Source organism: Scomber japonicus, chromosome 19 (genome assembly GCF_027409825.1).
Source record: "Scomber japonicus isolate fScoJap1 chromosome 19, fScoJap1.pri, whole genome shotgun sequence".
Classification (NCBI taxonomy): domain Eukaryota; kingdom Metazoa; phylum Chordata; class Actinopteri; order Scombriformes; family Scombridae; genus Scomber; species Scomber japonicus.
The window spans coordinates 27,495,171-27,511,157 of NC_070596.1; the positions used below are offsets into that span (position 1 = coordinate 27,495,171).

Here is a 15,987-nt window from a genome sequence, read left to right on the forward strand (position 1 = left end):
ATGAGGCGGGGCCATGGGCGGAGCGGGGAGGTTGCTATGGTTGCGAGGGCTGGATCTCGAGGACATTGGTCAATCAACCTGTCAATCAGGACGTAGCCACGCCCTAATGCATACCCTGCTTTATCATCACATATAAAATCAGGGAGGCCAAAATGTCCCAAATGAACATCATACTGCATTGAAGAAGGCTTTAAACTAGCGATTGAGACCATAAACACATTTTGAAAACGTTTACTGAGGTTAGAAATCAAGTGAGAAGTTGGTGAATTCTCCATTGACTTGTATAGAGACGGTCGCCCCCTGGTGGCCTTTTGATAGAATGCAGCTCTAAGTTACTTCCACGTTGGCCTCATTTCAAAGTTTAACAGTTTTTATTTAGTTTTAGTCTTAGTTTTTAGTGTTTCAGGTATTAGGAGGAAAGCCTTTGATTAGTAGAAGCTGTAAAGGATGAAATAATGCTGACACTGTATTTTTTTTATCTGAACACAATACAGTCGCCATGGAGACAATGAAAAGAAAACTAAAACTAAGCTGATTTTATCTGCTATTCACTTTAGTTTTAGTTAGTTTTGCATCATAGTAGTTTTTATTTAGTTTTCTGATATATCTTATTCCTCTGTTGTTGTCCATAAACAGTTAAAAACACATGAGCGAGCCTCACAGCTGTACTGGGTGACATGTTCCTTCATTATGATGGAGCAGACTAAAAGACTAAAAGACTGTTCACACCCAGAAGGATAAAGATAAAGATGTGATCATCAACACTTATGAACTGTAACTTCCTGTAACCATCAGAGCCAGACACCCGCTGCTGGTTCCAGCTGTGTGTGCAAAGAGTGAAGATAGATACTGATGAGCTGATACTGCTGCATGTTGAACAGAGAGATACAAAGAAAAGCAGAAGGGTTCACAGGGTTTGAAGTTTTACTGTAAATATCAAACTGGATGCAGATTTTTTTGTGCAGTACGATTTATAGGAAGGATTTTGATTATCGTTCATCAAATCACTCTGAATGTCGTTATAGTTGTGGTGTGAACTCCACCATTCACGACTTTTAAAATGATATATTTATAGTTATCATTATAGCTATTGTTCTTGGTGTGGATGGCCTAGAAACAGGAAGCATAATGTGTTAATAAATAGACAATACTGGAGTATATTTTCCTCTGAAATGCAGTGAAGTAAAAGTATAAAGTAGCTTATGAGAGATTAAAGTATCTTCTAAAGTATAAGAACATTGTGGTGAAGTTCAGTACTTGAGTAAATGGATGCAGTAGGCAGTTCATTTCCATCCTCTAACTTTAACCTTCCTGTCGTCCTCCCGGGTCAAATTGACCCTGTCTGTTTTGACTGTTCCTTCTTTCCTTCCTTCCTTCCTTCCTCCCTTCCTCTCTCCCTCCTTCCTTCCTTCCTTCCTCCCTTCCTTCTTTCCTCTCTCCTTCCTTGTTTCCTCCTTTCCTTCCTTCCTCCCTTCCTTTCTCCCTCTCTCCTTCCTTGTTTCCTCTATCCCTTCTACCTTCCTTCCTTCCTTTCTTCCTTCCTTCCTTCCTTCTTTCCTTCCTCCTTTCTTTCCTCCCTTCCTTTCTCCCTCTCTCCTTCCTTGTTTCCTCCATTCCTTCTACCTTCCTTCCTTCCTTCCTTCCTCCTTTCCTTTCTTCTTCCTCCCTTCCTTCCTTCTTCCTCCCTTCCTTGTTTCCTTCCTTCCTCCTTTCCTTCCTTGTTTCCTCCATCCCTTCTACCTTCCTTCCTTCCTTCCTTCCTCCCTCCCTTCCATCCTTCCTCCCTCCTTTCCATCCTTCCCCCCTCCTTTCCTTCCTTCTTCCTCCCTTCCTTCCTTCTTCCTCCCTTCCTTCCTTGACTTGAGGACAACAGGAGGGTTAGCTGCAGTAGTTTAATCAGTGTTTTGTGTCCTCCTGCTCAGAGACTGCTGCAGATGTAAATGATCTAATTGGGTTGGACACATCTCTTCTCCTTATGTGAGATTAATGTCTCTAGAGAGAGAGATAGGGACTGAAGTACCTCGAAGTTCAGTGATTGAGTGAATGTACTGTTAATTAACTGTGTGTCTGTCTCTCAGGGTTTGACCTGTGCGAGGTGGGTCAGGAGGAAGTGGTGCTGAAGACCGGGAAGCAGGCCAGCAGGCGGACCATGCATTTCGCCCTTCAGTCTCTTCTGGCGCTCTTTGGTGAGAATAAAGACTATTGAATTAAGACTCATAAACTGAATCTCCCTTCCTTACTTCCTTTCCTCCTACCTTCCTCCTTTCCTTCTTTACTCCCTTCCTTCCTGCCGCCCTCCTTTCCTTCCTTCTTCCTCCCTTCCTTCCTTGTTCCCTCCCTCCTTTCCTTCCTTCTTCCTCTGTTCCATCCTTCCTTCCTCCCTTCCTTCCTTCTTCCCTCCCTTCCTCCCTTCCTTCTACCTCCATTCCATCCTCCCTTCCTTCCTTCCTTCTTCCCTCTCATCCTTCCTTCTTCTCTCCCTCCCTCCCTCCCTCCCTCCTTCTTTCCTCCCTCCCTCCTACCTTCCTCCTTTCCTTCTTTACTCCCTTCCTTCCTCACTCCCGCCCTCCTTTCCTTCCTTCTACCTCCGTTCCATCCTTCATTCCTCCCTTCCTTCCTTCCTTCTACCTCCGTTCCATCCTTCCTTCCTCCCTTCCTTCTTCCCTCTCATCCTTCCTTCTTCCCTCCCTCCCTTCCTTCCATCATTCCTTCTTCCTCCCTTCCTTCCTTGACTCTAGGACAACAGGAGGGTTAATATTATTTCTCTCAAATGTCAAACTGAACTCTTCAACTCTTTCTCTTTAGACTCCACGGAGCTTCCCAAACGTCTGAGCATGGACAGCTCGTCCTCTCTGGAGTCTCTCTCATCGTCCCAGTCGGCGTCCCAACCCCAATCTTTACCCCTCTCCTTCAGCTGTTACCCCCCTCAGCCCTCCTTCTTACCCCCCGTCTGCCCGGACAACCTCTCCTGCGACGCCATCTCCGTCTACAGCCTCAGCTCCCTCGCCTCCTCTCTCAGCTTCCTGTCTAGGCCCGAGCCCGCGGGAAGTGACATCATCAGCCAGCGGTCGCATCAGCAGGATCTTGAGAGGCCTCGAGGAGGAGGAGGTGGAGGGGGGGGTCTCTACGCCTCCTCGCACCGGCAATCAGGAGGCCTGTCGAGGCGGCTGACGGGTCACGGAGGAGGGTTAGGAGAGGCGGAGGACGAGGAGTACGAGGGTTACTCCATCATAAGCAGTGAGCCTCTGGGACGAGGAGGAGGAGGAGTAGGGGCAGGAGGGGGAGGAGGGGGATGTGACACGCTGCCTCTACCTGCAGGGCACCGCCAAGGCCGAGGTGGTGCAGGGAGGGGGTCTGGCAGGGGTCACGGGTATCCCATCACCGTTTCCTCTAAAGGAAGCATCAGCACACCGACGTCTCCGATTAAAGCTCCGCCGCTGCCCCCGAATGTTCCCACCAGCCCCAAACCCAAACAGGAAATGTGAGTTTAAAGCTGTTTTCTTTAGTCAGGAAGAATTCATTATTATTATCATCCTCTCTGAGATGCTCTGGATGGAGGTGGGAAGTGGGAAGAATTGCTGTAAATTTCCATTTTTATGTTTTTTTTATGTCTTTTGATATGTGAGGAGTCTTATCAGTGTTGTGTATATTTATTGGGAGTCAGAGCTTGAATTCAACCCTTCACCGTTCACTTGATCATCCTCACTCTAACCTAACGGACTTTTTATCCACATATAGAAGTTGTATATGCTATAGTACAGAAGTGTCAAACTCATTTTCATTCAAGGGCCACATAGAGCCCAATTTGATCTCATGAGGGCCGGATCATTAAAAAGATGGAAGGAAATAAGAAGAGAAAGAAGGGAAGAAGGAAGAAAGGAAGGAAATAAGAAGGGAAGGAAGGAAAAACAGGCAAAAGGAAGGAGGGAAGAAAGGTAGGAAAGACAGACAGTAAAGGAAAGACAGACAGACGGAAGGAAGGACAGGAGGGAGGAAGAACAGAAGGAAGAAAGAAAGGAAGGAGCGAATGAAGAAAGGAAAGAAGGAAGGTTGGAAGGACAGATGGAAAGAAGAACAGAAGGAAGGAAGAACAGAAGGAAGAAAGGGAGGAAGTATGGAAGGAACGAAAAGAACACAGGAGGGAAAGTGGGCCAGATTGGATCCCTCGGCGGGCCTGTTCTGGCCCATGGGCCGCATGTTTGACACCCCTGCTGTCGTATATCAGATACTTGTTTTTCTGTCATGTGATAATCCATAGGGTCATTACACAGTCCATTATGTTCAGAGCAGGATGGGTTAATGCATGTTTGTTGCATTTATTCTTATTTTTCCCTCTTTGAGTTCCTATCTAAATATCCTGCAGGAGTGGAAAGTAACTAAGTACTTTTACCCAAGTACTGGCCTTTAGTACACAGTTTGAGGTACTTTTACTTTATTGTAGTAGAGTTTGTGGTACTTGTACTTTACTGTAGTACAGTTTGAGGTACTTGTACTTTACTACAGTACAGTTTGAGGTACTTGTACTTTACTGTAGTACAGTTTGAGGTACTTATACTTTACTGTAGTACAGTTTGAGGTATTTGTACTTTACTGTAGTACAGTTTGAGGTACTTGTACTTTACTGCAGTAGTTTGAGGTACTTGTACTTTGAGGTACTTGTACTTTACTGCAGTACAGTTTGAAGTACTTATACTTTACTGTATCACAGTTTGAGGTACTTGTACTTTACTGTAGTACAGTATGAAGTTCTTGTACTTTACTGTAGTACAGTTTGAAGTACTAGTACTTTACTGTAGTACAATTTGAGGTACTTGTACTTTACTGTAGTACAGTTTGAGGTACTTGTACTTTACTGTAGTACAGTTTGAAGTACTAGTACTTTACTGTAGTACAGTTTGAAGTACTTATACTTTACTGTAGTACAGTTTGAGGTACCTGTACTTTACTGTAGTACAGTTTGAGGTACTTGTACTTTACTGTAGTACAGTTTGAGGTACTTGTACTTTACGGTAGTACAGTTTGAGGTACTTGTACTTTACTGTAGTACAGTTTGAAGTACTAGTACTTTACTGTAGTACAGTTTGAAGTACTTATACTTTACTGTAGTACAGTTTGAAGTACTAGTACTTTACTGTAGTACAGTTTGAAGTACTAGTACTTTACTGTAGTACAGTTTGAGGTAATGTATGTTTTTGATATAACCAGAAATTAATCTCTTTCATTTCTTCACATTTTCCAGCTCATCCCCTCAGAGAACCGGCAAAGGGAAGGTTAGCAGCTCTGAGTCGGACCAGTCGAGTACCGAGACGGACAGCACGGTCAAGTCTCAGGAGGAGAGGATGGGTCCTGCGGGTCAGCTGGACCCCCAGGAGCTGGCCCAGAAGATCCTGGAGGAGACGCAGAGCCACATGCAAGCTGTGGAGAGCCTGCAGAAAGCAAACATTAGAGGGAAGACACTAACTCTGAGAGGACCTGAGGGCAGAGAGGAGGCACAAGCCAGAAAACCCTCCGCCTCCGCCTCCACCCCCACCACCCCGACTCTGACGCCCACAGGAGGAGCCAGAGGGTTTCAGCCGTCCGAGACCAGCGCGTTCAGCCGACCCCCCAGCAGAGCCAGTCTAAAAGCTTGTTCCTCTCCTCTTTCAGTCCGTAGTCCTCTTTCTCCGCTCTCCCCTTCCGTTTCGACGCCTCCTCCGACTCGACCCAAACCTCCGTCCCGCTCCTCCTCTCTGCAGAAGATCAGCTCGGGTTACAACAGCCCCGCTCGCTCCTCTCCGTCTTTATCTCTCTCTGTGAAGGATTCCCCAGATGTGCACTCGCAGCCCAAACTGAAATACCCTACCTCACCTTACACCTCCCACATCTCCCCCTCCCACTCTCCGGCCGGCAGCGTCCCATCGCCGGCCCTCTCCTACTCCTCCACTGGCTCTGTTTCAGCCTCCTCCAGCCCGGCAAACACCCCCGAACTCCCCCCCCAGTCCAAACAAGACAACAAAGTCCAAGCAATCCACAATTTAAAAACCTTCTGGGCCAACGCCGCCCAGAAACACGAGGTGCCCTGCCCCGCCAGTCTGCTCCGAGGCGGGAATAAAAAAATGAGCACGGTTCAGAAAGATGTTTTGGGTTTGCTGAACCTCTCGCCGAGACACGAGCCGGCGAGCAAAGACGCGGAAGCATCGGAGAGTCAGAACACTGGTGACAGACTCAACGTTCACCACCAAAAACTGGAGGGCAAACCTCCTCCTCCGCCGCCTCCCTCCTCTAAACCCAAAGGAGGCGTTAAACTTCACTCTGGGAACGGCTACAAGTTTCTCTCACCTGGACATTTTTTTCCATCTTCTAAATGTTGAGAATTGGGATATTTTAGAGTCATTATTAGGCCGAACCCTCTCTGTGTTTTTACTACGACAGAAGCTGTTCCTTTTTGTCAGCGAGACCACATTGTAGCAATACCTGCTGAACGACGAGGACGGAAGGAAGTGCTGTTGACGTTTTATTGTGAAGGGATTTTACACTATAAAGTTTTTTTGAATGTGATTGACTGTGCCTTCTTCTGGAGAGAGCTGGAAGGAGAGAAGAATAAAAAAGAGCAGAGGGAGGGAGGGAGGGAGGGAAGGAGGGAGTGTCGATCCTCTGGCTTTAAATGTGTTTTTAACCTTCCTGTCGTCCTCCCGGGTCAAATTGACCCCGTCTGTTTTGACTGTTCCTTCTTTCCTTCCTTCCTTCCTTCCTTCTTCCTCCCTCCCTTCCTCTTTCCTTCCTTTCTTCCTTCCTCCCTCCCTTCCTCCATCCCCTTCTTCCTTCCTTCTGTCCTTCCTTCCTTCCGCCCTCCCTCCTTCCTTCCTTCCCTCCTTCCTTTTTTCCTCCCTCCTTCTCTCTGTCTTTCCTTCCTCTCTCTTTCCTCTCTTCCTTCTTTCCTTCCTCCATCCCCTTCTTCCTTTCTCCCTTCATTCTTTCCTCCCTCCCTCCTTCTCTCTTTCTTTCATCCCCCTCCCTTCCTCCCTTCCTTCTTTCCTCTGTCCTTCTTTCCTTCCCTCTGTCCTTCTTTCCTCCCTCCTTCGCTCTTTCTTTCCTTCCTCTCTCTTTCCTCCTTTCATTCTTTCCTTCCTCCATCCACCTTCCTCCCTTCCTTCCTCCCTTCTTCCTTCCTTCTTCCTCCCTTCCTTCCTTGACTCGAGGACAACAGGAGGGTTAATGACTGTGTCTCGATGCCTCCGTGTACACTGAAAACTAACGTTGACTGAACGCCCGTCACCATTACAGAGGAAATAAAGGGGGGAAGGTTTTTGTTTTTTTTGTCAACCTAAACGCTCGCTATGTTTGTGTAAGTTGATTAGCTACCTGAATTGGATTTTATTGTGTAATAATTATTGTTAAATGTCTTTACCGATGCTTATTGTTGTCATTTATTTTGTTACGTAAACTGTGTTTTGCAGTCATTATTACACATTTTATAAAGACAAATAAACCAATGAAGAAGTAATGAAACTCTTTTTGATATATATTTTTTTTCTTAACGCAGATTCGATTTGTTTTTTTAATAACTTCTTAATGTACAATTTTGCAGCAGACTTCTATTCAGAGATATCTACATTCTCAGTGAATAAAATGTTCCTTTTCTGGTCTTTCTTTCATGAGATAAATCAATTCTGAAGCGGAAAAAGAAAATTCAGCACACATTCTGTGATCATGAAACTGTGAATCTTTAACACATATGAAGAGCAGTAGAGTTTAATTATGCACACTATGTCAGACTTGTACGGTAGATATATAGAGAGCTTTTATGTATATTTGTAGCCACTTGTTTTTCTGTCATGTGATAATCCACAGGGTCACAGCAGTGGTGGAAAGTAAGTAATTACATTTATTCAAGTACTGTCCTTTAGTACAGTTTGAGGTACTTGTACTTTATTGTAGTATTTCCATGTGATGCTACTTTCTACATATCAGAGGGAAATGTTGTACTTTCTACTCCACTATATTTATTTGACAGCTATAACAAGCTTTTAAAATACAACACATTGTTAAAGATGAAACCAAAAAGCAGTGTGTAGTCGGGCTCACATTTCAGATGTCTATGAGTTATTAACAGCTCCACCAAATAGTGATTTCTCCCTCTAAACTTCTCACATGCTTTCATTTCAATAAATGTTCAAATGATCCAATATTTCAGCAAAAATCAAAGATAAGAGAAAAAGCCCAAAAACTGAAAATACATTTGTGTATCAGAACTTAGTTTTTTCCCTTTTGTTTTTCAGCCCTCACATTTATCTGCTGACCCTTTGGAGGGGCCCCACCCCTAGGTTGGGAACCACTGGACTAAACTAGCTAACTGTATATAAAGTAGTGTAAACTAGCTAACTGTATATAAAGTAGTATAAACTAGCTAACTGTATATAAAGTAGTATAAACTAGCTAACTGTATATAAAGTAGTGTAAACTAGCTAACTGTATATAAAGTAGTGTAAACTAGCTAACTGTATATAAAGTAGTGTAAACTAGCTAACTGTATATAAAGTAGTATAAACTAGCTAACTGTATATAAAGTAGTGTAAACTAGCTAACTGTATATAAAGTAGTGTAAACTAGCTAACTGTATATACATTAGTGTAAACTAGCTAACCGTATATAAAGTAGTGTAAACTAGCTAACTGTATATAAAGTAGTGTAAACTAGCTAACTGTATATAAAGTAGTAAACTAGCTAACTGTATATAAAGTACTGTAAACTAGCTAACTGTATATAAAGTAGTATAAACTAGCTAACTGTATATAAAGTAGTATAAACTAGCTAACTGTATATAAAGTAGTGTAAACTAGCTAACTGTATATAAAGTAGTATAAACTAGCTAACTGTATATAAAGTAGTATAAACTAGCTCCACCTCCAGCAGCTACAACAGTAACATGCTGCTCTAACACTGATGCTTCACTATTAATAATCTAATGATGTCATATATAATAATATATCACTACTTTTACTGTAATACTGCATACTGCATCACTATAATACTGTCGTACTTTTACTGTATCAAGCTCATAATACACATGTACTTTAACTACATCACTCAAAATACTTATGTACTTTTACTGTAATACTGCATACTACATAACTCATAATACTGCAGTATTTTTACTGTAATACTGCATAGTACATCACTCATCACTGTAATACGTTTACTGCATCAATTTCATAACATTTATATACTTAAACTTTTATTAATAGAGTATTTTTGACATAAATCTGAGCCCTTCCACTGTGATTAGCCGGCAGTGTAGTGATTCAATGGTGTGGATCTCTCAGCCAATCAGATCTCTTCCGGAGGGCGGGACTAACGTGTTGATGAGTCTCTCTGGTGTCGCCTCCTACTGCGCAGCCGCAGCCCGAGTGACGAAGATGGTGCTCATCAAGGAATAGTGAGTCTGAAGTCTCTTTTTTAAAACAAATATCTCTTTTAAACGCATTTATAACCACATTTCCACCCATCCGACATCATATCCCACATAGCTAAACACGTGTGTATCAAATCGCGGTGTCGTTTGGCTGTATTTCGTCGCGATATAACCCGTAAAAAGCCATTTTTAAGCGGGGTGGATAACGGGACACACCGGTCTTTTTTTAGGCGTTGCTAGCATCGCGAAGCTAACGTTAGCATCGGGAGCAGCAGCAAGATAATTAGCGTCTTAATGGACAAAATCGTTACATAAATGCAAAAAATACTGCACACACACACATGCAAAAACACAATCTTCACATTTATACACTTAGCAATGCTGTAATGCTTTAACATATTGCTATTATTACCGTTTTCGGGCCTGTTATGCGTGTTTTTAAAGAGCCGTAATGTTAAGCTTTGTGACAGATTAAAGGCTAGCAGCGGCTCTGTTAGCTGCTAGCATGACACATTATCCTCACCATCTCTAACACACATTATTTAAGCATTATATAACGCATTTATTGCATGTATTTTGATTGCATTGCCATAGTGCTAACGCCGCAAATATGGTGGATATAGTGTGTGAATTGTGTTGTTGTTGTTTTATGGCCCTTTGCTTGACTTAGCTGGGTAGCTTCAGGGTTATGAAAGGACTACTTTAACAGGGAGGATAATACTAACTAACTAACTAAGTGTTATGTAATGAGGCTGCAGGTTGCACGTAAACATGTGGTCTTTTTACCACTTTTCCCTTTTTCCTGATCATGCAGCTAAGTTAAACCTGTATCCGCTGTAAATAACGGTACCTGTTGTAAGCAGTGCTGCAAAGTGGCTAAATGCATTTACTTTAATACTGTAGTTAAGGTGCAATTGTGATGTGCTTGTACCTTAACTGTAGTATTTCCATGTGATGTTACTTTCTATTTTTCAGAGGGAAATATTGTACTTTCTACTCAACTACATGCATTTGACAGCTTTGGTTACTTTTAAGATGAACATTTGACATAATGGATAATATAACAAGCTTTTAAAATACATTACAATGTTGTATTTTGTCTTTTTTAACATCTTCTAAAAAGCAGCGTGTAGTCTGCTCACATTTCAGATGTCTATGAGTTGTTAACAGATCCACCAAATACTGATTATTCCCTCTAAACTTCTCACATGCTTTCATTTCAATAAATGTTCAAATGATCCAATATTTCAGTAAAAATCAAAGATTAGAGAAAAAGTCCAAAAAAGCTGAAAACACATTTGTGTATCAGAACTTAGTTTTTTCTTCTTTCCTCTCCCATTAATCATCTCAGCAGCCCTCACATTTATCTGCTGACCCTTTGGAGGGGCCCCACCCCTAGGTTGGGAACCACTGGACTAAACTAGCTAACTGTATATAAAGTAGTATAAACTAGCTAACTGTATATAAAGTAGTGTAAACTAGCTAACTGTATATAAAGTAGTATAAACTAGCTAACTGTATATAAAGTAGTATAAACTAGCTAACTGTATATAAAGTAGCATAAACTAGCTAACTGTATATAAAGTAGTATAAACTAGCTAACTGTATATAAAGTAGTATAAACTAGCTAACTGTATATAAAGTAGTGTAAACTAGCTAACTGTATATAAAGTAGTGTAAACTAGCTAACTGTATATAAAGTAGTATAAACTAGCTAACTGTATATAAAGTAGTATAAACTAGCTAACTGTATATAAAGTAGTATAAACTAGCTAACTGTATATAAAGTAGTATAAACTAGCTAACTGTATAAAGTAGTATAAACTAGCTAACTGTATATAAAGTAGTATAAACTAGCTCCACCTCCAGCAGCTACAACAGTGCTGCTCTAACACTGATGCTTCACTGTTAATAATCTAATGATGTCATATGTAATAATATTATCACTACTTTTACTGTAATACTGCATACTACATCACTATAATACTGCAGTACTTTTACTGTAATACTGCATACTACATCACTATAATACTGCAGTACTTTTACTGTAATACTGCATACTACATCACTATAATACTGTAGTACTTTTACTGTAATACTGCATACTACATCACTCATAATACTGCAGTACTTTTACTGTAATGGAGTATTTTTATAGTGTTTTATTTAAGTAAAGGATCGGAGTACTTCTTCCACCACTGCTTGTATTACTGGGATGTGTACTTGTCTTAGATTAACCTCCTCCTCTGTGTGCAGTCAGCAGTTCTTATAACTTAAATCACAGCAACAAAATCTGTTCAACTGCATCTGATTTTCAAACAGCATCTTTTTCATGTGAGTTGAATCCCAACACCTGCAGAAATACTAGTACAGCTGGTGTGAGCAAAGTCAATATCACAGGATTTATGACCAAATACCTCAATATTGATATTGCAGTAATTTTCTAAGGAGGACTACTGGTGTATTTACACAATGAGATATGTGATAAAAGATCATCAATAGTGTGGATTAAAAGACTTAAGTGGATTAAAGTGGTAAAAAACGGATGAATAATAGAAAAGCTGGAAATTTGGCATGATATATAATACAGCCTTTATCCCTCCTGTTGTCCTCGAGTCAAGAGAGGAAGGAGAGGAGGAAGGAAGGAAGGGAAGGAGGAGGGAGAGGAGGAAGGGAGGGAAGGAGGAGGGAAGGAAGGAGGGCGAGAAGGAAGGAAGGAGGGCGAGAAGGGAGGAAGGAAGGAAGGGGGGCGAGAAGGAAGGGAGGAAGGGAGGGAAAGAAGGAAGGGAGGAAGGAAGGAAGGAAGGAGGGAGGGGAGGAAGGAAGGAGGGAGGGAGGGAAGGAAGGAAGGAAAGGAGGGAGGAAGGAAGGGAAGGAGCAGGGAGGAAGTAAGGGAAGGAAGGAAAGGAAGGAGGAAGGAGGAGGGAAGGGAAAGAAGGAACAGTCAAAACAGATGGGGTCAATTTGACCCGGGAGGACGACAGGAGGGTTAAGAAGATAGTATCAGACATCACCGTATCTAAAATATAAGATGATATCTAATCTCATATCACGGTATAGATGTGATATTGATATATAACCCAGCTCTTATTAAATATCAGTCATTTGCATACCTTTTTTTTAAATATTTGGACTAATAATCCATCCTTTATAAATGTGTTTTTCCAGCCTGCTGTAACAGGCACAGTGTGTCTCCACAGCTCACATATCTATTCATCGCTGTGTTGTATAATTTTCCTGCAATCTGGTCTCCATCTCTCTCCACAAGATAATCAGAAAGCAGGCGGACCACCTCCTAAAAAATCAGTCAGTGCAGTCAGAGGGCTTTTATTGTGAAGGATTTTAACTGCTGCATTAGAAAGACAGGTTAATATTTATTTATTTTAAAACTCCTGTTGTCCTCGAGTCAAGGAAGGAAGGAAGGAGGGAAGCAAAGGAGGAAGGAAGGGTAGACGGAGGAAGGAAAGGAGAGAGGGAAGAAGGAAGGAAGGGATGGAAGAAGGAAGGAAAGGAGGGAGGGAGGAAAGAAGGAAGGAGGGAGGGAGAGAGAAAGGAAAAGAGGAAGGAAGGGAGGAAAGGAAGGAAAGCAGGGAGGTAGGAAGAAGGAAGGAAAGGAAGGAAGGAGGGAGGGAGGAGGGAAGGAAGGAAAGGAGGGAGGAGAGGAGGGAAGGAAGGAAAGGATGGAGGGAAGAAGGAAGGAAGGGAGGGAGGAAAGGAAAGGAGGGAGGAAAGGAAAGAAGGAAGGAGGGAGGGAGGAAAGAAGGAAGGAGGGAGGGAGAGAGAGAGAAAGGAAAAGAGGAAGGAAGGAAAGGAGGGAGGGAGGTAGGAAGGAAGGGAGGGAGGAAAGGAGGGAGGGAAGAAAGAAAAAAGGGAGGGAGGAAAGGAGGGAGTGAGGAAAGAAGGAAGGAGGGAGGGAGAGAGAGAAAGGAATAGAGGAAGGAAGGAGGAAAAGTGGATGGAGGAATGGAAAGGAGGGAGGGAGGGAGGGAAGAAGGAAGGAAAGGAGGGAGGGAGGAAGGAAAGAAGGAAGGAGGGAGGGAGGGAGGGAGAGAGAAAGGAAAAGAGGGAGGAAGGAAGGAAGGAGGAAGGGAAAGGACGAAGGAAAGAAAGGGAAGGGAGGAAAGAAGGAACAGTCAAAACAGACGGGGTCAATTTGACCCGGGAGGACGACAGGAAGGTTAATTAATGAGGGATCTAATAGATGTAGAAGCCGTTTGAAATAGATTTATGATAAATTATATAGAAGTTTTGATGTTAACTATCTATACTTTAATCTGGGGACCCAGATATGTTTACTGCAGGGCCCTTTTTGGTCCACGAGCCACTGTTTGCCCACCACTGACATGCTCCAAACTGAAAATCATGCCAGTTTTGAATATTTTAAACAATTAATTCCTTTTAAAAAGAAGCTTGTTATTATATAGAGAAGATAATTTTATGAATGGAAAAGCCCCCAAAATATTTAATATTTAGATTTAATGCACATTTTTTTGGCTCGTTAATGTAATTGATGTAGAAAATGTCCAGTGTGACTAAAGTGAAACAGCTTAACCCGACGAACCCATACTGTAAAATTTACCACTTATATAATATTATATAAGAGCTGTTATCTCTCTCTCTCTTATTGTGAAATTCAGTTTCGTTCATGACTGATCGACACTTTAGGCTTTTTATGCGTGTGTGTGTGTGTGTGTGTGTGTGTGTGTGTGTGTGGTGTGTGTGTGTGTGTGTGTGTGTGTGTGTGTGTGTGTGTGTGTGTGTGTGTGTGTGTGTGTGTGTGTGTGTGTGTGTGTGTGATTAAAGCATCTATCTGCAGTTTTCTGATTTAATTTAAGTCGTCCTCAAGTCAAGGAAGTTAGGAAGAAGAAGAAGAGGAAGGAAAGGTTGGAGGAAGGGAAGAAGGAAGGAAAGGTTGGAGGAAGAAAGGAGGGAGGAGGGAGAAAGAGGGAGGGAAGGAAGGAAGGAAGGAAGGAAGGTAGGTAGGTAGGTAGGTGGGAGGGAGGAAAGAAGGAAGGAAGGATGGAAGGAAAGAAAGAAGGACAGAAGAAGGAAAGAAGGACAGAAGAAAGGAAGGAAGGAAGGAAGAAAGAAGGAACAGTCAAACAGATGGGGTCAATTTGACCCGGGAGGACGACACAAGGGTTAAAACAGAAACAGTAACTAATGATGAGTGACTGTGCAGATTATTCCTGCACTTTTTAATTAATTTTTTTTTAGTCTATAAAATGTCAGAAAATTATGAAAAATGTCCAAAAAGTCCAACATGACTTTTTTAAAATAGCCTTTTCCCCCAAAATATATGAATTTTACTTCATTGATGTCGACAAAAAGCAGCAAATCATCATATTTAAGAAGTTTAATCAGTGATTTTTGGGCATTTTTGCTTAAAAAAGGAATGGTAGGATGAAGGGTAGATGGAAGGAAGGAATGAAGGAAGGACAGAAGGGTAGATGGAAGGAAGGAAGGAAGGAAAAGAAGACAGGATGGGAAGGAAGGGAGGAAGGAAGGAAAGAAGGCAGGATGGGAAGGAAGAAAGGACGGAAGGGTAGATGAAAGGATGGAAGGGAAGAAGGGTAGATGGAAGGAAGGAAGGAAGGAAGGACAGACAGACAGAAGGAAGGAAGGAAGGAAGGAAGGAAGGACAGACAGACAGAAGGAAGGAAGGAAGGAAGGACAGACAGACAGACAGAAGGAAGGAAGGAAGGAAAAGAGAAAGAAGGAAACTGGACCGGATTGGACCTCTTGGCGGGCCGGTTCTGGCCCACGGGCCGCATGTTTGACACCCCTGATTTAGAGGTTTCTTGAACTGCGACTGATCAGTTTTCTTCTTTCTTTTTTTTTTTATAACTCCATCAAAGCTTTTCCCATTTTAAACTTCCTTTCTGCCGCCATTGTTCCATAAACGGTTAATTAAAGTGATTAAATTAAATATATAACTCTGAATATTATAAATGTGAGCTACAGACACTCAGAGATCAAAGTACATTTTATATTTTGCCTCCACGCGTTGAACAGTCGGCTCGGCCACGTTTTCCTGATACAGAACGATCCGTTTCCTTTATCAGCAGCTTATCAATAACTGATGAATCATTAACGTAGCGGCCGTCGTTAGAGAGCTGGAAGTATGAGTATTACATTTAAAGTTTATCATGGTCACTTTTGATTTATTTGTTTATTGCTCTTTTAGTGAAAGTTCATATATAACAATAAAACCCAATTAAACTATAATAAAACCAAAAACTAAGAAAATAAAGGCTCAATTTTGATTTTATTTTGAAAGTCTTCTCGCTGTTAATAATGATAATATTAATCTATATGGAAATTAGTTAAAGTAAATGTAAAACAATATTTACAGTACATATTTAAATAGTTACAGTATAATGTAGTCATCTTAAATTCATATTAAACATAAATTAAAAGGCTTAATTTTGATTTTATTTTGAAAATCTCGCTGTTAAACTTCGGTCATTAGGTTCCTTATTATATAAAAATACTTTTATTTATTGTCATTATATCATTTAATGCATCTTACTCTTATAATATAAGCTACATATTGTAATTATTGTGTCATTTGTAATTAATGTGATGAGCTGTTT

The 15,987-nt window shown here is 41.7% G+C and overlaps 2 protein-coding genes across 2 annotated transcripts in view; both read left to right on the plus strand.

The window, feature by feature from the left end:
* LOC128379889 (tetratricopeptide repeat protein 28-like) overlaps positions 1-6,498 on the plus strand; it is a 118,699-nt gene extending 112,201 nt beyond the window's left edge. The window contains exons 30-32 of the mRNA XM_053339528.1: positions 2,079-2,186; positions 2,806-3,481; positions 5,240-6,498. Of these exons, the coding sequence (XP_053195503.1) occupies positions 2,079-2,186; positions 2,806-3,481; positions 5,240-6,350 (1,895 nt within the window). The 3' untranslated portion in view covers positions 6,351-6,498. The remainder of the gene's footprint in view (positions 1-2,078; positions 2,187-2,805; positions 3,482-5,239) is intronic.
* An 8,296-nt stretch (positions 6,499-14,794) lies between these two features.
* The window catches only part of LOC128379890 (phosphatidylinositol transfer protein beta isoform-like), a 29,940-nt gene continuing 28,747 nt past the window's right edge, over positions 14,795-15,987 (plus strand). The window contains exon 1 of the mRNA XM_053339529.1: positions 14,795-14,801. Within this exon, the coding sequence (XP_053195504.1) occupies positions 14,795-14,801 (7 nt within the window). The remainder of the gene's footprint in view (positions 14,802-15,987) is intronic.